The 20,896-nt window shown below is 49.7% G+C and overlaps 1 protein-coding gene across 3 annotated transcripts in view; it reads right to left on the minus strand.

Moving 5' to 3' along the window:
- SYN2 (synapsin II) overlaps positions 1-20,896 on the minus strand; it is a 190,074-nt gene that overhangs the window by 40,727 nt on the left and 128,451 nt on the right. For all 3 annotated transcript variants that reach the window (XR_009732589.1, XM_061397199.1, XM_061397198.1), the window contains exons 6-10: positions 20,812-20,874; positions 20,224-20,366; positions 14,534-14,608; positions 13,976-14,078; positions 12,514-12,663 (exon numbers count right to left, since the gene is read on the minus strand). Coding sequence is in view for 2 of the 3 variants with exons in the window: in XM_061397199.1 (XP_061253183.1) it covers positions 12,514-12,663; positions 13,976-14,078; positions 14,534-14,608; positions 20,224-20,366; positions 20,812-20,874 (534 nt within the window). In the remaining variant the exon portion in view is untranslated. The remainder of the gene's footprint in view (positions 1-12,513; positions 12,664-13,975; positions 14,079-14,533; positions 14,609-20,223; positions 20,367-20,811; positions 20,875-20,896) is intronic.

Genomic DNA, 20,896 nt, shown 5'->3' on the forward strand with positions numbered 1-20,896 from the left:
GAGACCCTCTGAAATGTCTTTGGTGCCACTGCCCCAGAGGGTGTCCATTCTATCCACAATCCCGATATCGTACAGATCACAGCAAGAACGCTCACACTTCCCTTTCCCTTCTTTCAAGACTTGCATGGGGCCTTCAAGGTGGGTCTCACCCCTGACCCTGAAATCCTCATACCCAACCAGCTAGAGCCCACACCTTCCAATCAGCCATCAAGACCCACCAGGTTTTCCGTCTTGGCATCCAAGATTCACTATTTCCTCTTGACCAACTCTGGTCAGGCCTGTATCATTTCTTGTTTAAACTACTAGAATAGTCTCTCAATTCTTTAGTCTCCTTTCCAATCCATCTTCTGGATACCTATTATCCTCTTAAACTCCTTCTCTAATTGTCTCACTTTACTGCTCTAAATGGGCTTCCCTTGTGGCTCAGATGATAAAGAATCTGCCTGCAATGCAGAAGACCTGGGTTCTATCCCTGGGTCAGGAAGATCCCCTAGAAAAAGAAATGGCTACCCACTCCAGTATTCTCGCCTGGAGAATTCCCTGGACAGAGGAGCCCAGTGGGCTACAGTCCCGGGGTAGCAAAGACTCAGATACAACTGAGCAAGTAACATTTTCACTGCTCTAAATAATTTACAGCTAACACTATACACGTGCCAGGCAACATGATGAACAATTTTATGCAGTATTTCCCTTAAGCCTCACAGCAGCTCTCCAAGTATCCACATCCCTGATTTTTAGATAAGGAAGCTGAGGCCCAGCTAAGTCAGGTATTACAGAGGCAGCTGGCACGCGAGCCCAGGCAGTCTGACCTCTTCCCGTCGCCCACAGGATGACGTCTGCATTCTTCAGGCTGACACCAGAAACTTGCTTCGTCATGGCTGGACTGGCCCCTTGAGCCTCTGTTCCTCATGTTCTAAACATGCCTGCTCCTTCCAGCCTGACCCTTCACTGCTTGTTCTCTAATCTAGGCCACTCCAGTGTTTATGATAAGTACCCTCCAGAAACACCTTCTCTCCTTTTCAACCAATCCAATCCCACACATCCTGGAGGTCTGAGTCAAATTATACCTCATGTGTGAAATCTCTCTTCTGATTGCCCCCTTTGATTGTGGTTTCCTCTCTGAAATGCTATAACAGCACTTAACAGACTGTCTTGTTATCATCTTGAAGACTGGGATGATGTTTCTATCACCAGATCCTTGACAGCAAGGACGATGAGTCTTCACCTTCTCATGAATTCCTAACAGTTACAGTGCCCATTTTTTCTAAAGAAAAATTGGGATGTATGGCTTGATTTGGTAATTATTTATTTAAAAGGTAAAATAGTTAAGATTGGGACTATTTTGGAAAGTTTAAGACTATTGTCATTCTATCAATGTCACCAAGCACAGGACTGAGCACATAAGAGGTCCTTAATGACTGCTTATTAGATAAATAACCACGCGACAACAGTAAAGTCCAAAATGAAGTAGGGTATAAGTCTTTCAAGAGAAAGACGTCATTAAACCATAGATGTCAAACCACCCCGTATCTGGGATCAACTCTGATCAACAGCTCTGAAAATGCTCAGGTTAGAGAATTAGAACATGAGGCTGGCTACCCGTGCCTGCCCGCTCGGTGCAGAAGGGAAATTCAATACAATCCTCAAAGAAGCAGAAATGATCTCCATCAAGACTGCGTAATCCAGTCAAGTTAGTGACACTTCAGGCCCCAGAGTTCTTTCCCACCGTGAGCTCTTCCTCCCCCTGGCCTGGCTGCCAGTTGGAAGAGGAGACTATAGGATGGTGTGTGGTAATGGACACACGGGACACCAGGGCTGCCTTTTTAGCCGAGCGGCCTATCAACCCTACCGCCCAACACACACACACACACGTGCGCGCGCACACACACACGCACACACACACACACACACACTCACTCACACACACACACTCCATTGGGTCCCCGACAGTAAGTCTTTAAGACTGGGCAGCACAGTGGAATTTGGGCCTTGGGGTTAGGAAGACGTTGGGTTTAAACCTAAATCTCCCACTTACTAGCTTGGTAGCCTTGGGCAAACTATTTTCCCCCTCTGCATCTATCTTTCTTCCAATGGTTTCTATGATATAAAGGGATATTATCCACCAGTCGATCTACTACCTATGCATCTGTCTATTGAGATATCTACGAGTATCTGTCCCTGGCAGGTGCTACATAAGACACGACAGATGGCGGTAACAGTGAGACCGATGGGGTCCTTCCTTCTGATGCTCTGTCATCTCTCAGGTCTCACTCTCATTATGGAATACCCCCTTTGGCGTGCTCCTGTTTCTGGGCTTTGGGAAACTTGACTCAGCTTTGATGGTACAGTCTCCTCTGAGCTCCCTGACATGCCACTGGTGTCACAGTCTCACTGCCTGAGATGGAGTGTTGTTGTTCAGTCGCTCAGTCGTGTCTGACTCTTTGTGACCCCTGGACTGCAGCATGCCAGGCTTCCCTGTCCTTCACCATCTCCCAGAGTTTGCTCAAACTCATGTCCATTGAGTTGGTGACGCCATCCAATCATCTCGTCCTCTGTCGTCCCCTTCTTCTCCTGACTTCGATCTTTCCCAGCCTGAGATGGATACTCAGATGAAAGACAGAGAAACTCATGCAGTTTGTGGAACCAGTAGACTGGCTCTTGATGGTCCCCTCCCCCAGGGCCTCACCTTGTACCCCTGACAGCTGCCCATGAAACACCTCAGACTCTGCTCAGAGCAGCTTAAGATGCTCTCCTCCCAGAGAATTGCTATTTTCAGAGAAAGTTATGGAAGACCACAGGGCACAAGGGCAGAATCAGGGCCAGTGGGCAAAAGCTCTGAAAGGTAGACTTTCAATGACAGGAAGAACTTCCTATTGTAAAAACAGTGGAAGAGGCATCTTGGGAGGGTGGGTATGTTCATGCAGAGGCTAGAAAATTACCTGACAGAGATACAGCAGGGAGTACACCTCTATGAAATACGAGATAGGTTAGATGAACACTACGCTTCATCTTTCAACTCTGAGAACATATGATTCCAGGAAAAACGAAAACTCCCACGGATTAGATTAAGCTCTGATGGTAAAACTCAGAGCATGAGCTGCCAGGGTAATGACACCATGAAGCCTGGCCCTGCCTCTCCTCTCTGTAGCCTCAGAATTATACGACCGAGACCCCCAATGGTGACCTGAGCCCACAAGTTCCCTTCCAAAGGCTGCAGAGGAAGAACTCCCAGGAGCTGTCCTTCACACTGGAGCCTGGGAATGTGCCTGCGCCACCCTGGTCTGGCGCCTGGGGAGCTTCTCTGGCCCCCGCCCCATGGAGCTTGTGGACTGAAGACTTCCCAGGGGTGATGGGAGGAGGGAGCAGAGTCCCCCAGGACCGGCCCTTGCCAGGCTGAGACTCTCTGGCCCCACCCACAAGCCTTCTGTCTGCTGGGGCTGAGGGCCTGCTCCCTGTGGGGTTTGGCTACCACGGAATCTGTCTCCAGTCACCAAGAGCCGCCTGGGATGCCGAATTCCACAGAAGTCTGGCCACTCTGGCGTCACTGCCAAAGCCTGGCCTGTGGCCAGCCCACAGCAGGAACTCGGGGCCAGACTGAGCAGCAGCATTTCCCTCAGGAAACTGGGTTGACTCAAACAGGTAAGAATGCGAGGTCCAGCGCTTGTGCCCAGCTGCACACAAAGAAGGAGGATAAATGGCCTTGCAGCAGCACAAGGAAAACCCCCAAACAAGCCTGGGCTGACAGAAAGACAAGAGGCTCAGAGGGTGTCAGTGGGCAACGCTGCAGCTGGAGGCGCATCAGTGTCCCAACAAGGGGAGGCCACCAGTCCACTGCTCTTTGGATGGATAAGCCTCACGACAGAGCAGTGATCACCAGGTCTGGGTGCCTCTTTTAAAGGTGGACACCAGCGCAATAAAATGGGTACGTGGAGCAGACAGGATGGTGAGAAGTGTGAAAGGACATCTCCCCTCATGTGACTCTGGGCAAGTTACTTAATCTCTTGAGTCTCAGTTTCCCAAATGAGCCAAGTCTAAAGGAGTAAATGTGGTAACTGGGGAAACCCCGAGGACCAGGTAGAAGCTCAAAGTCACTCAGACGTGAATTTGATCAAGGTCAAGGGCTGGCGTGGGCAGGAGTGAGCCTCCTGGCAGCAGTGTTCAAAAGAGCCTGGACAAACTCCTGTCCGAGGAGCGGGGTCGGGGGTAGAGGGGCGGGTGGAGGTGGGGTTCTGCAGTCACAGGCTGTGGCGACTTCTACAGGCTCTGGGCTCCCAATTAGGTCCTCTGTGTACTTTTTTGAGGTATGAGCCAAGCCTTTCTTAGCTGTGGAGCCTTGAGCCCAGCAAGAAGCCAAGGCTACAGGGTGTGAGCAGAGGAGTCCTGCAGGCGCAGGGTTTGAGGAGAGTGGGCTGCTGCTCCCCATCCAAGCCGACTGGGCTCGGGTTCCACTGTGCTTGAGGCCACCGGCGCTGGTGACCAGGGAAGCCAGGGAGGGGACAGCAAGAGAGAGCTGGTCAAGTGTGGAGGTGCCTCCAGGTTGGAAGGTTCAGTGTGGGGCTGAGGAGGAGGAGGGCAAGGGCTCCCCCTGCACAGGGTCCCCAGGGCCAGCTCCCCCACTTCTCACCGTCCCTGAGCTCTAGAGGAGCATCCAAAGGGCACGAAGCAGGGCACTGCAGAACGTCTGTGGAACTGGGGGCCAGAAGACCCGCTCTCCTGCCTAAAAACCTTGGACAGATCGTTTGCACTCTGCTGATATGTAAAACAGAGACAGGAACACCAGCTTAAGGCATCTCACAGAAAGGCTGTGAGGCTCAGAATAATGGCTGTGCTTTGTAAACCGCAAAGTGCCAGGTAAAGTAATGATCTGAGCATCATTACTATTATTTGAATAATAATAAATTATCAGTCCAGAGGAGTGAAGCTTTAATGGTAGGATTTCACGCATCAGTGGAGAAGACACTGCTGGCGGTTTTCTGTCAGCTGCACAAGCAGTGCACAGTAGTTCAGGGTGGGCCGGGTAGGGTGTGGACTCGGGGCTGGGCTGCCCTCTGTGTATCACTGACATGTTCCAGCAAGGCCTCTGAAGATGCAGTAAAGTCATTTCAAAAACAGTAAATGTTAGCTCCTGAGCTGACTGGAAAGGAAATCACTAGTCTGGGAGAGAAACCAAGACCATGGAAGAGAATTTGTGGGGTTGTGCCAAAGGCACCCTTCATTCGCCCGCCTGTGGCTTTCAGCAGACGAGCTGTGAGAGAGGAGCTCCTATCGGAGGTCCCAGCAGCTGGAGAGCTGAGGAAGGAAAGACACTGAGTGACTCAACTCTTAAGGGTTGCTGGCCAGAGTCCAGCGGCCCCCACCATGGAGGAAAGCCTGTGCTTGCTCAGCATATCTGAGACAGGAAATTGGGAAAGGGTCTCAGGGTCTGGCCCCAGGAAAGAGGCCAGGCCAAGCTTCTTGCTGGACACGCCACCGAGCTATTCTGATCAGCTCCCCAGGCCCTGCTCCCCCGGTCCAGGACCCCAGGGGGAATGAGGCAGCAGGAAGGAATGTGGTCGGGAGGTTGTAGGTTCAGCCGGAGCAAAGGGGACGGCATGTTTCCAGGCACCTTGGGACCTTTCTAGGATCACTCCTGCAGTCCCTAGAGCCCACCTTCCTTCTGCTGAGAGGTTACAAAAAGCACCCAGGGACCTGCTCCTCCTCCTTGTGTGAGGGGAGCTGCTGCTCTGAGGGCTGAGGCATGTCCTGGACTGCAGTCCTCCCATGATCAGTGATTTCCTACGGACACAAGAAAGGTCCCGTGGGGTGGTCCATGAGACCTAAGGGGGCCCCGAGGGCTGGGTCACCCGAGGTCAGAATGTCAGCGACAAGTGATTAAAGATGTCCCTTACAAGTTAAGACAGCCTCAAAATAGTCAGTTTCCCTGAATAGTCTGTTAAGGGATCTGGTCACTAGTGACTTTATATGAACCTGCCTCAAATCTCACATTTTCAGCTTACACTCACTGGGGAAAAAATTCCCTAAAGCAGTCTGACTGTGGGAAGCAGGAAGGCCTTTCTTTGCCTCAAATTTACTTTTTCTGAGCTGAGTGAAGCCCTCTGAGGTCTGTGTTTGGGGTCTGAGTTGTGTCTCCTCCCTAACCGCCTAGCCCTTTAGATTCCAATCTTGGACCCCTTCTCAATCTCGGGTCCCCTTGTACTCGAGAGACTTCAGAGCCCTTTGCAGTTGGAAAGGCCTAGCTGGAAACATTTCTGAGTATCTCTCTAGGCCAGAGAATCAGTGAAAAAGGACTTGCATAATGCCCCACCAGAAGCCCAAGGACAGAGGTTATCGGGCCCCAGTCCTTCAATTTGGGACACTCATCATTGCTTTTCCCAGGTCTCTAGCTAGCACACAGCCTGGATCACAGTGTCTCAGACCTGGAAGGAGATTGTTAAGAGCTGCCTGTTCCAACAGCCCTAGCCTCCAGCCCAGCCTTTCACCATGTACCTGAAGAGTGGCTTGGACATCAGCAGTGATGTGGCAGCCACGTACCGCTTCCCCGAGCAGCCATTTCCTTTCTCAGCATCAGAGACTTTACTCACATCTTCCAATAGGCTTGCTTTTGGCACCTGATCTGCCCCATGACAGCTGTCAGAGAGCTGAGGATATGGAGTCACGGGCTCCTTGAGAATTCTGCTGCTCCACAGCAGCCCTTTTAACTTCTGCTCACAGAACAGATCTACCAAATGCCCCAACCTCTGGGTCTCTCTCCTCTGAGCACCTGCCTTGCTGTGACTCCCGGATGGGAAGCGACATTGGAGGTGTGCTGTGATCAGCTCAAGGTCGAGGCAGAGCCTCATGTTCTTCTTGGACACATTATGTGCATTCATGTTTCCAAAGGCTGAATCTTAGCATCTTAGACCCTCAGGGGTCTAACCCACAGCCAGATAGAAAGACCAGGGGTGTCTGAAATCCCTTCATGAGCAATTCAGTCCTCTGGCTCTGGAAGGTTTTATTGGGGAATAAAAAGGAGAGCCATGTGATGAAATGACAACAACTAGACACATGAGTAAGAGCCCCAGGACACCTTCTCTGCGGGCGTGACCCAAATGGTCTGTCCCCCTGCAGCTCTGCCCCTGTGGTTCCTGGGACCTCAGGAGCAAACCCCCTCCAGGGACCCAGGATGTGATGAGGCCCAGCTCAGATCCCTGCACAGGGAGTGAGAAGGGGAGAGGAGAGCAGGCCTGAGGGGGCAGGCTCTGAAGGCATTTAGCCTGGAGGTTTTGGCCGGCACTGGCCACCAGGTGTCACTGCCACCTTGAGAACAGCACTCCAAGTAGAGGGTCTCTCAGGGCAGCCCTGAAGCTGGCAGGCCAGCCAGGGCGAGGCCAAGATGATAAGGGTTTGCCACTTACTCCTGCTCTCAGCGACTTCGTGCCTCTGACACCCCTGCCCCTATTCCTCTCAACTGGGCCTGGCAGCTGGCCTGGGCCCAGCCCCATGACTTTGCTCTCTGCTTCTTACAATTACTCCATTTAGGTGGCTGGCTGACAAGGTAAGGGAGGCCCTCTGCTCACCTCCCCCACCTCTAACCTTCTTCAGGCTTTTTTTTAGAGTCATGGAAACAAACAAAAGCTCTAATGGGGGAGCTGTAGGCAAGGAGAGGAAGGGAGAAAGGGAGAAAGGTCAACAACGGCTAGTTGTAAGTCATGGGAGGACAGAGGATGAAATGGTTGGATGGCATCACTGACTCGATGGAGATGAATTTGAGCAAGCTCCAGGAGTTGGTGATGGACAGGGAAGCCTGGTGTGCTGCAGTCCAGACAGTCAGACACGACTGAGCGACTGAACTGAACAGAAGTCTGTCCTGGTCTTGACCTAGAATATGGGCAAGCAGGAGCACCTGCGGCTTATGACACAGGTCAGAGGCTCTCGCAGCCTGAGCTGCCAGAGCCATGGAAGAAAGAGGCCAGGACTGGGGAGCCTGATGGTGAGGAGCGGACAAGAGTTAGTGGCAACACCCATGGGCTCAGATTGCCATTCAAAGCCCTGGCTGAGGCCCAAGTAAACTCGCTTTGGTTTGCATCTCTTCCATTTGGACTCTACCAATTAATTCAGAAGATCTCCACCCCAAGTCCAGTGCGCTGCTAGGGCTGTTAAAGACACTTATTCCAACCGGGAATTCGTCCAACAAGTATGTATTACACTGGCAGATCAAGGGAGAAGTAAGTGGGAGTGGTTTATCGCTGTCATTTATATAGAATGGCTACCATGTAGTGATAATAAAAAAGCCGACAGACTTGGTTTTGTTATTGTCATTGGACTTTTCTACCCACGACTGACTGTACTGGGCAGACCACACATACACCGCTCCTTAGTGTAGCCAGGATGCCTCTGCCAGACCTGAGGCACAGCAGTTGAGGAAGAATCAGTTATATGATCACAAAGGAGCCAGCCATGCAAAAACAGAAAGAGCACGTCAGAGACAGGATGCAGCTAACACAAAAGCCTGTACCAGTGTGGTGAGGGCATGGTGGGCATGAGCTAGGACGGTACGAAGATGTTGCATTTATCCCTGTTGCCCCAAGTCTACTAATTTTAAGCACATAGTTTGGCCTAGGCCTACGCTGGTCAGAGAAAACACGGACAAATAAGGCTTGAAAGTATTTGAGAGACATTTGCTAAATTAATTTAATTATGTATGCAGTAAAGAATTTGGCCTTGCCCAAAGAAAGATCTGGCCCATATTCACAATCTCCCTCCCTGCCTAGGGAAGTAGCCTCTACACTCTTTGGAATTTCCTGAGTGACAGCAGTGTCTTTGTTATTCAAGGTGGGGGCCCCCTCAGACCACCCTTGATGGTGCATGATAATGAGGTGACTCAGGGTGGGCCCTCAGGCCCTGTGGTATTAGACTGACCTCTAGGGAGGGGAAAGTTGGAGACGCCAGTGTTCAAGGAGATGATCAATCAATCAAGCAAGCTTATGAAATGAAACCCCAAAAACCCCTGAACACTGGAATTCAGGTGAGCTTCCCTGGTTGGCAACACTCCCTGTGCTGTATCAGTGATAGAGGCCAGAGACTAACACATCCTAAGGACAAAAGAGGCTCTGGGTTTGGAACTCTCCTAAACTCTGCCCTAGGCAGCCTTCTTGGGCCTTTATTTTTGCATCTGTGCCCTTTCCCATAATGCACCTGTGAGTACAGTGGCTTTCAGGAAGTTCTGTGAGTCTTTCCAGAGAATTCTCGAACCTGAGGGTGGTTTGGGGGAGTGTCTAAACTTTCTGCTCGAGGCAGGAGTAAGGGCGGTCTGTGGAGGACTTGCCTTCGGATTTCACAGGTGGGCTGACCTCAGGTTTCACGTGACCTCAGAACTGAAAGGGATCTAAAGATCATCTATCCCAGTTCCATTTCACAGGTGAGGAAGCAGGTCCAGAGGTGGGAAGTGACTCACCCACAGTCACGTAACGTCCTGGCAGAGGGAGACTGGCCCCTGAGTGTCTTGACTCCCAACACACTGTGCTTTCTGCAATATCCTGTTGTAACTTCAACTGTGAAGCTCAGTGGAGAAAAACTCACCCTGAAGCCACAAGGGCTTTGCTATAAGGAATTTTTACAGGCGCCCCTGTGTTTAGGGAAGCTCATTCCTTACCAGGTTTCCTGCCTTGACTCTGAAGGCTTTCTCTTTAAAATATTTAAGTTGAAGTATTTAATGTTCACAAAGTAAGGGAATCACATGAAAGAAGAATCAATGCTTTCATTGGGTGAAAACACTTTTTTAGGGAGAAAGTCTTTCTTTGTTACTAAAATTTTATAATTTTCAAATAATTAAATTTTATTGCTAGAAAAGATCTTAGTGAATTTCTTGGTTCAACCCTTCCTTTTACACACAGAGATGCTGAGACGGAGAAAGAAAAGGAAATCTATCCAAGGCGACCTCATGAGTCAGTGGCAAGGACGGATTGAACTCAGGTCTCCTGACCTAGCCTTCAGTCTAGTCAGAATGATTTTGCTGTAGGAGCCAAGAGAGTGTGCACACGTATATCAAAGTCCTGAAGGGACCCTCACAGGGCCCCAGAGCAGCCCATTTTTGTTTATCTTGCCTGGGCAACATTGGCTGTCTTACTCTGTCATAAAGTCTTTAAGCAGCTACCAGATACTCTGTTTCTCAGGGGGTCAGGGGGAAAGGGGACTCTTGTCAGTCTTATAGGGCAGGAATGAGCAACCATCTGCCAATCCCATCACTGAGACAGCTAGGACCAGAAGACACCTTGATGCCATCAGATTTACTAAATCATAAAATCTACTGCAGGCCTGATATTATTTCAACCAGGAAAATCTTTCTATTACCTCTAGTTAAGCACAATATGTAAATAATGGGCTTGTATCTCTAACAAGCAACTAAGGTGTGTTACCCTAATTACCCTATATAATTATCTGGTGACTATATTCCTAAAGCACAGGAACAGATTTTTGTACTTGTTTAGAGGTCCCCACAGTGTGAGCCATCTAAGAAGTGAAAGTGTTAGTGGCTCAGTGTGTCTGACTCTGCCATCCATGGAGATGGATGCCCGCCAGGCTCCTCTGTCCATGGAATTCTCCAGGCAAGAATACTGGAGCGGATAGCCATTCCCTTCTCCATGGGATCTTCCTGACCCAGGGACTGAACCCTGATCTCCTCCACTGCAGGCAGATTCTTTACCATCTAAGCCACCAGCAAAGCCCTATAGAAGGTGTGTAACACACACAAAAGCTAATCTATGGCAACATCCTGCCTCATGGGGCTACTCTCAACTTGGGCACAAAGACAGCACAGACATACGTTAGTCCATAAGCTCTCATCAGTCAGGATGGAAGGAGAATTCTACTCAAAGAGATCTTTAAAGCTCAAAAGGTATTTAGATATCATCTTGTATTAATAGGGGGTGGAGAAAGGGCGGAGGAGACAGATTGAGAGAGGGTACTGACTTACCGTTTGCCATGTTGTTTTATCATAGTCATTTTCTACAGAAACACTTCTTATGCGTTATGTTTCTGGCCTTCTTAACCAGAGTGTGAAACAGTGACTAAAATGCAATCCTTTCCTGAGGGTTCAGGTCCATTGTTATGACTGTAAACTATGTTTCTATGCTATGATCCTGTGATGTTCAAATGATGAGAAGAAAAATGTGGGGGTAATTTGCTTCTATACTAAATAAACCAGACAAGTTTATACTTTTTTTCCCCCTCCTTTTCTTCTTTCTTACCATATGATTTCAAGAATCCAATTACTTGGCTCCTGATTGCAGCATAATCCCAGGAAAGCCCTGATCTTTAGAAAAGGGAGAGATGATCTCAAAGCCGAACACTGGAGGGAAGCCACACCCAGAGGCTGCCTGCTTACGTAATAACACAGGTAGCCTTTTTTGAGCATTTATGATATGCTATGCCATAGTTTGTGTTCTTTACTTCATTTGATCCTTATAACAACCCTAGAATACAGATGCTATTGTTCAGATCTCTCCTGAGTCAGAGATACAGTCCTTGCTCAGGGTCACAAAGCCAGTAAACTATCAAACCTGGAGAGTTCTTGCATCAAAGCCCACATTCTGAGTTCGACCCCACCTCCTTAAATGTTTGAAGTAGGATCTTGAAAGCAAGATTGCTGCGAGATTTTCATTTACAAGTGATAAAACCCGAACCCTAGAAAGGGTAGTAACTTCCCCCCAAAGTCACACAGCCGTTTGGAGCTAAACTAGGACTCAGTTCTTGGATTCACTGTTCCAAGGTGTTACAACTCTATTACACAGTGGAGGGAAGAGTTTGGCAATATTTTTGAAAAAGGAGCTACATCCTCGAGGGACTAAAGGCCCTCAGGCCCAGGGTCCCTGCCTTTCTTTGGCCCATTCTAGAGCCACAGAGCTTGAGGTTCCACCAAAGCTTCAGTGTGGATCTCCCACTAGACCTGTGGCTGGAGTACTGTCATTGGGGATGTGACTGACCTGAGTCACACACCACAGGCAACTAGGAAGTTGTCTCGTCTCCCCTAGGGAGGAAAGCAGAGTTCTTATTTGAGTTCTACCTGTTACTCTCTCCCAGAATGAGGGACCCGACTCTCCCCCTCTCCAGACCAGCAGGTGTCTCAGAAACACCCTTCTTTCTCTACAAGTGTGACAGACCTCTCAGGCACTGAGCAGCTAATGAGACCTGACCCAGCCCTTCCTCAAAGAACTCCAGGTTACAAGTCCCAGAGGGAACAGGGTCTGGTTCCCTGGAGTCCTCAAGTTCAGAGGGGAGGGATCTGATACTCCATCTCTGGACAGTTATAAAGCTGATCCTGCATATTGCTAATGAGAAGGTTTCTATTAGGGGTGATGGAAGATAATCAGGTGTCCAGAGGGGAGGGAAGGGAAAGAGAGGGAGAAGGAAAAGACTCCAGAGAGCCCATCCAGACCTGTGGGCATCTGACCTCTGCTCCGTCCTAGAGCCACTGCCGTCTGGAGCAGCAGGCTAGGCAAGGGTTCGTGGCTGCCTTTGTGTCTCCTCCCTGCTTACCTGTGGCTGCTGGGTGGTTAAGGGTCTCTGAGGAGAGAGGATAGGGGTCCTCGACAGCAGCTGGTTCATCTTGCTGACGACCAGCTCAGTGATGAGTTGTCTGTCCTCCACCTGGTGCTCCCCGATCAGCGGCATACTACAGTCCATGACCTGGGGGAGGAAGGGAACTCGGTTAGGAAAGGAGACATCCACGGCCTGGGACAGTCTTTCAGAACGAGCAGGACTTAAGCCAGCAGAGGTAGGTTGGGGTGAAGTGGGTGCTTGTGTCTTCTGTTGGAGGCATGCTCCTTTGCATGCCTCTGTTCCCTTCTCCTGCAGCCTTGGCCTTGGGCCTCCCCAGACTTCATGCAGGTCAGGGCTCAGTGGGACTTCAGTCTGGCGACTGAGGGTGGTGGGGAGAGGCAGAGGGCAGGCAGACAGTCCAGCCCCGGGCTCTGAGGCTGGCAGACAGGGGAGCAGGAACACGGAAGGCCAGGCCCTTAACTCCGGTTAGAAGGCAGTTCTCTCCTCTGTGACTCTTCTCCCACACAACCTCTGTCCCCACTGATACTCTGCCCATTAAACGACTGGCTTCCTGCCTTTGCTCATGACCTGAGATGCCTTCACTTTCGCCACCGAGCCAATTCCTCCTGTATGTCAAGGTCCAGATCAATGTTTTCCTCCTTTAGGAAGTGTCTGCCTGCCCAGGATCACAGACTCCATAGTTCAACTCTCTCATTCAGGGATAAGAAAACCAAGGCCCACCAAGAGGAGGGTAGTATGACCACGTAGAAGTTACACGCTGAGCAGGCCATGGAGTAGATTCTGAAGCCCACTTTGGGCTCCAGACGTGAATCCTCCGTAAATACTGCCAACACCTGGCAAGGAGCCTCTTCTGCTCCCAGGAAGACTGGACAGGAATGTGTGTGAAGGACACATATGGCCACTGTCTCTCCCTTTAACATGGGAAAAGGGTCAGCAAGGTTGTGCCAGAGGCCCAGACTGAGTCAAGTGTCTCCAGGGCTCAGAGAAGGGCTAAGAAGAATCTCCTGCATCCAGGAGACCTGAGTTCTAGCCAGGCTGAGACACCGACTCACTGTGTGGCTTTGCTTGTGGCATCAGGCCTCCATTCTCTCACTGGCAGAGCAGACTGGATCCAATGATTCCCAAGGCCAGCTTCCTGAGACTAGAATGGCAAAACCACTGAAGGCTTCCCGGAGGAGTGGCAGGCTAGGACCCAGGAACGCGGGTCTGGCATCTCTCACCAATGGTGTGGGTCAGCCCGGCTGGTTAGAAACCACAGCTCTACTGGCAGCTGTTTGGCTCTGCACGCTCCCCAGCTGTGTCACCTGGGAACCTTCCCGTGGCTCAGGAGACTCTAACCTAACTGCAGTCCGTGCGCCCGTGCAGCTCTCAAGCCAAGAGCTTGGCCTCCAGCCCTAGGGCTCGTCTCTTACTGATATACTCTTTGGGCCAGACTTACCTCAAAAATATAGTCTTTGCCATCTTTGCCATGCACAGCTTTGACAGCACAGATGTCGAGGCCACCAAAGATCTCAGAGCAGGTGTCCACCCACAGCTTGTACCTGGAGTGGGGTGGGGGAAAGTGTCCTGAGGCTGGGGCACTAGCTCCCACCTAGCCCGCTTGTGGTCATGCGATCCTGGCGGCCTCTACCTCTCCTGGCTGCACCCCCCAGCACACTGCCTTATCTACCGTACCCTCTTGCTTTGCTCTCTAGACCCTCTCCACCTTCCCAAGCTTAGAGCAGGTCTCATCTACTCTACGCAGCCTCCCTCAGCTGTTCAGCCCACAGTAACTCCTCCTGCCCTGGAGCATCTATGGCAAGTCCAGTCTTTATCTCCATCATTCTCATCATATCTCCAGTCCTGCCTGATCTTCTTACTGGGTGTTTGGGCCTTTGTGTTCCATCTGTCTGGCTAGATTAGAGGCTCCCTTTGGGCAGGACTCATTTCTTACACCTCCTCTTCTATGGAAGCCACCCTCACCAGACAGGGGCGCTGCACCCCTCCCCTCACTCACCGGTCTGACATGGCGATCTGCTCCAGCATTGCAGAGCCAGTGTTTGTCTTCCAGTTCCCTGAGATTGACGTCCTCCTGCAACAAGGCCCCGCCAAGTGACAGCTCATGGTCGCTGTCCCCACCTGTCTCCCCCACCCAGAGCCTGGGGGCCTGTCTGCTGACCCCAACCGTAATGCTCTCCTCCTTTCTACAAGGGTCCAGCCCAGGTTGCCCTGGTGCCCTGGAGTCTTCCCTGATCTTTTCAACCTGATGAGCACTTGCTCTCCTTACAATTCCTAGAGGACTTTGCCTCCACCTCTCTTCAAATCCTGTGTCTACTTTTTACTTTAGTTATCTGAGCTAAGTCTTCTGTCCACAAATCTATTAACCACTTGAGGATATATATTGTGTCTTGTACTTTGGCCACCTGATGGGAAGAGTTGACTCATTGGAAAAGACCTTGGTGCTAGGAAAGACTGAGGGGAGGAGGACAAGACGGTAGCAGAGGGTGAGATGGTTGGATGGCGTCACTGACTCAATGGACATGAGTTGGGCAAACTCCAGGAGATAGTGAAGGACAGGGAAGCCTGGCATGCTGCAGTCCATGGGATTGCAGAGTCAGACACAACTGAGCAACTAAACAATGACAACAAATTGGGTCTAGTATTCCCATCAGCCCACCCACTTGGTATCTGGGCTGCCTTGGTATGCACAAGCTGAATTCTGTTGGTGCTGGAAACACCCTCCAGGCTCCAGTGAGTATCATCCCGTGGCTTCCTTACTAGCTCACTTATTCTTTCAACAGTTAACACTGAGGGCCTACAGTATCAGCACTGTGGCTCTGGAGAAGCCGGCTGGCCTCTTCAGGCTTAAGCTGCCTCATCCCTCACGTGGAGCCCATGGAGTCAAGTCCCCAAGGCTTCTCTTCCGTGCCCTGTGTCCTCCATCTGTGGCCACACGTTACATAGACTCAATTGGTGTTGGACTAAGGAGGAGGCAATTGACCTGGTTTCTGGTTCTGGATTTGCTCTTGACTGGTTGGGTGACCTTGGGTGAATCACCTCACCTCTCTGAGCCTTATTTATCCTTGTGTAAACACAGGGCTGCCATGAGGACCAAATTATACAGGTTTTAAGTAAACTGTAAATTAGTCTTCACTGAGACAAAGTCAAGAGGAAGGGGATGGCCCAGGGACAGAAAAGCCACGCTCATCCACTGACAGAGCCCAGTCACTCCCTACACATGCCGGCCTTGTCACTCACTATGACTGGAGACTGATGATGTGATTCTCTGCTCAGCAGTTCTCAGGAGTCTCCTCCCTGGAGATCCGATACCAGACACTGGGAACCAAGACATGTGGCAGGTTCTTCAGAGCCCTGCGCCAGCCTAGAGAGCCGAGCCCAACGCCTCACATCTGTACAGTGCTGATTCCCTTGCAAGGCTGCTCCATCCCAAATCCCCTACCAGAGCCTCACTGAAAATTCCCTGGTGTGAGTAGGCTGCAGTTTTTGCCCCCACTTTACAGATGAGGAGATTGAGACTCAGAAAGGTTAGCTGACTCGTCCAAGATTGTATATCTTAGTCAAACTAGGTTCACATGCTAGCAAGGTAATGTTCAAAATCCTTCAAGCTAGGCTTCAGCAGAACATGAACTTTCAGATGTACAAGCTGGATTTAGAAAAGGCAGAGGAACCAGAAACCAAATTGTCAACATCTGTTGGATCATAGAAAAAGCAAGGGAATTCCAGAAAAACATCTACTTCTACATTATTGGCTACGCTAAAGCCTTTGACTGTGTGGATCACAACAAACTGTGGAAAATTCTTAAAGAGATGGGAATACCAGACCATCTTACCTGTCTTCTGAGAAACCTGTATGCAGGTCAAGAAGCAACAGTTAAAACCGGACATGGAACAACAGACTGGTTCCAAATTGGGAAAGGAGTACATCAAGGCTGTATGTCACCCTGTTTATTTAATTTATATGCAGAGTACATCATGTGAAATGCCAGGCTGGATGAATCACAAGCTGGAATCTAGATTGCTGGGAGAAATATCAACAACCTCAGATATGCAGATGCCACCACTCTAACGGCAGAAAATGAAGAGGAACCAAAGAGCCTCTTGATGAGGATGAAAGAAGAGAGTGAAAAAGCTGGCTTAAAATTCAACATTGAAAAAACTAAGGTCATGGCATCCAGCTCCATTACTTCATGGCAAATAGATGGGGAAAAGTGGAAACAGTGACAGATTTTCTTCTCTTGGGCTCCAAAATCACTGTGGATGGTGACTGCAGCCATGAAATTAAAAGATGCTTTCTCCTTGGAAGAAAAGCTATGACAAACCTAGACAGCATATCAAAAAAGCAGAGACACTACTTTGCTGACAAAGGTCCGTACATCAAGGTGTGTATGTATGGATGTAGTCTTGTATGGATGTGAGAGTTGGTCCATAAAGAAGGCTGTGTGCCAAGAATTGATGCTTTCCAACTGTGGTGCTGGAGAAGACTCTTGAGAGTCCCTTGGACTACAAGGAGATCAAATCAGTCAATCCTAAAAGAAATCAACCCTGAATATTCATTGGAAGGACTGGTGCTGACACTGAAGCTCCAATCCTTCGACTACCTGATGCAAAGAGGCAACTCATTGGAAAAGACCTTGATACCGGTAAAGACTGAAGGCAAGAGGATAAACGGGCAGCAGAGGATGAGATGCTTGGATGGCATCAACAACTCAAAGGACATAAGTCTGAGCAAATTCCAGGAGGTAGTGAAGGACAGGGAAGCCTGGCGTGCAGCAGTTCCTGGAGTCGCAGAGTTGAACACGACTTAGTGACTAAACAACAAGCCCAGGACTCTTGGTGCCCTCACTGGGTTTCGCTTTCCCCTACACCCCACTGCCTAGTTCAGAAAAGATGAACAACTCACAGTTGAGTGGCTTGCTCTATGTGAACAGAAACACAAAGACAGATCAGAGAAAAAATAACGCTGTCTTCCTAGCACTGGTGCTTCATAGGTGTGCCCCTGTGACCAGGCTGGGCAGAGTCCCTCACTTCCTTGTCTGCAGGACAAGGCCATGATCCATAATAGGGTGTCAGAAACTTTTGAGTGAGTAATAGTAAAGCCCCTTATGCTTCACACCTTTCTCTAACAATGGGATGCCAGGCACAGATCCATGAAGGCTACCTGGGGCACACGGGAGCAGAGGGGAAGCTGAGAAGCCATTCAGGGACAGCTCAATGGCCATTCAGGACTCACAGGCCATCCGACGTCCATAGAGGGACCCACATTATTGCTGACTGACAGACAGCAGGGGCGGTGCACTCTTCCCACCAAGCCTAGCCATCTCCTGGTCTCTAGGTGAGGGCTTGGGCAGAAGGGAAGAATCTCAAAACTTACCTTGGCTACTGTCAGGTCAGTTCCTTCTTCTGAGAGCAAGAAGATGGCCAAACGTTTGGGGAAGAGGAGCTGAGAGAACCTAAACATTTGCCCAAATAACTGACAGTCCCTCACAAGTAAAAGTGAATATTTTCTAAAGCTGCTCTCGTCGCTTACCCCTCATCAGTGGTTGGGGATTCTCTTTTCTTATGCTCCATTTAAGTTGTTTTCAGGAACCTCAATTTTTAAAAATGTGGTTCCTCCTTTTAAGGATCAAGACCCTCTTGCTCTACCATCGTCGATGCTTTTTTGTTTATTTATGGGATTTTAAAACTAAAGAATAGGAAATCTGCTTTCATCAGTACCAAAATCATGGCTTTTCCTACTACTTTTAGCTAGTTTTTATAACGGTCTTTTAAATTGTGCTAAGTCGTGTCCAACTCTTTGCAACCCCATGGACTGTACCCCATCAGGCTCCTCTGTCCTTGGGATTTCCCAGTCAAGAATACTGGAGTGGGTTGCTATTTCTTCCTCCAGGGGATTTTCCTGACCCAGGGATTGAACCTGCATCTTCCTATCTTATATTGTGCATACTTCCTTATTTTATTTATTTATTTACTTGGCCATGCACAGCACTTGGGATCTTAGTTCTCTGACCAGGGACGGAACCCGGGCCTTCAGGAGTGAGAGTGCAGAGTCCTAACCACTGGACCACAGGGAAGTCCCACATTGTGTGTACTCTTAAAGCAACCTTAAATTCCTTTCTGAAGCAGAATAGCTTTAAATAAAAAACGATAAACTCAGAAAGTAGGAATCTGGCCAATAAAGTTGTAAAAAGGATTCGGTGCCTCAGTTCCCCACAAGGCTTCTCTCTGCATATTCGTTGGGTGCCTCCTAGGAGTCTGCTGCTGCACCAGGAAGCAGGCTGACCAGGAAGCAGGCTGCGCAATGACTCTGTCATTACCACCCAGAGAGCTCAGAGGAGCACCGTACAAAGGCCCGTGTGCGAAGAGTGCTCAGCTAGAGGTGTGCGAGGGGTTACAAGAAGGGCGCACAGGGACGGGCTCCTAACTCTCTCGAGGGGCAGGGAGTATAAACCCTAAAAAGAAAGACGAGGGAAGAAAAATGAAAATAGGTGGGTGAAGGGGAGGGAAGCTGCTCCACCCTGATGGGAGCTCAAGTCCAGTGTGGCAAAGGTCACATTCATAGATTGTGATGTTCTTTCTTTGTGAAGAAAAATACCACCTTAAATTTTTTTGAAGTGTGAAGTTGAAGTGAAAGTGAAAGTCGCTCAGTCCTGTCCGACTCTTTGTGACCCCATGTCCATGGAATTCTCCAGGCCAGAATACTGGAATGGGTAGCTTTTCCCTTTTCCAGGGATATTCCCAACCTAGGAATTGAACTGGGGTCTCCTGCACTGCAGGCGGGTTCTTTACCAACTGAGTTATCGGGGAAAATGTGAAGTTACTATTTCCAAAATTGGACTTGTAAGCCATTTGTGTTTGGATGTATATTTCAGAAGATCGGGTAGTCTTGAAATCTTTTCTTTTTCTCAATTCTATCGCAGGAAGCCTTTCCCTTCTCATTTTGGCAAATGGACCCAGTTACATGGAACAGTCACCTATTCTCATAACCACAATGCTTTTCACATTCTGTAGTGTCTACAGGGCTACATATTTATAGTTTCTTAGCTTTTTCTGTGCTCTGGCAGCCTCGTGAAGCCTACAGATTCCTTTCGATGTATGAAATACTGAAGATGTATAAGTGTAAAATAAAATACACAGGACAGCAGAAGAACTCAATGATTTAAAGTAATTATCAAAAAAGTTATCAAAAACAATAACTCTCTGATTAGTGTAAAAATATAAGTCTTTTTCTATAAATAACAAATGTATTTACAGGTATGAATGTAGCTGCAAGTCTAACTCCCATGACTTGTAAGTAGTGATAAAAGCAATTGGTATTTAAAGGTATCTGCCACGAGCATATGTGATACAAAAACCTCTGTGGTGACCGCTGGTGACAAACCACACGTCTGTGTACTAACTCCTGCGGTTACTCCAGTCTGCTCACAACTGCGGAGAGCGTCGGGTTTCACTTACAGGCGAATGAAAATAAATATTCATTTTCTGCCTCCTGTCAGTTCGGGATCCCCTCCTCTGCCTTGAAAGGAAGCCAGGCCAAGACGCCCCGATGTGCATGGTGCCCTCGCTGTGTTCTCTACCTTGTGGGGCCAGGGGAGGCCAAACTGAGAGCTGGCTGCTGCCTGGAGGCTGAGCATTGTCCCTGAGCTGAGGAGACAGTGACGGGTGTCCGGGGGCCCCCACCCCACTCACATGTAAGCCTTGTAGTTGGTGCCAATCTTTTGGACCCGGATGTCATACTTGGCATCAATGAAAGGCTCTGCAGTGGCGTAGGTCTGGGTGAGGGCCACCACGCTGGCAATGTCCTGGAAATCGTAGTGGTTTTCCACTTTGACCTAATGGTGGAGGAAAGCAGAGAGGCAGAAAGGGAGGTACGCATGCGCGCACAGTCTCACACACACACACACACACACACACACACACACACACACACATACTGAGAGTCACAAGAGCCCTGGGCCCCCAGGCTCATCACGATGCTCGCACCCAGAGGCAAACCTGGGTGCCACATCTCCTTAGGAGGTCCCCACTCTTGAGCTTCCCTTCCCAGGGCTGGGGAGCCACATTTGCTGCAAAGAGCACAGGGACAGTCTGGTGGCCTACACTCTGCTTGCTGCAAGAGGCCTGCCTGGGTAACACTCATGGTTTTAGAGGGGCCATATCATCTTCACCTCGGAAAGAATTCATCAGCAACTGAGGCAGAAGAACAGTCCACAACCGGGCTCCCGGAAAAGCTCCCATTGTGGCCTCAACCCCAGAGCACAGAGGCCCTGGCCTTACCTTGCCCATGCCCGAGTGAGCGTGGCCGATCTTCACCACCACAGGGAACGTGGGCAGAGTCAGCTGAAAACAGAGAAAGGATTGA

The sequence above is a fragment of the Bos javanicus genome, chromosome 22 (genome assembly GCF_032452875.1).
Source record: "Bos javanicus breed banteng chromosome 22, ARS-OSU_banteng_1.0, whole genome shotgun sequence".
Classification (NCBI taxonomy): domain Eukaryota; kingdom Metazoa; phylum Chordata; class Mammalia; order Artiodactyla; family Bovidae; genus Bos; species Bos javanicus.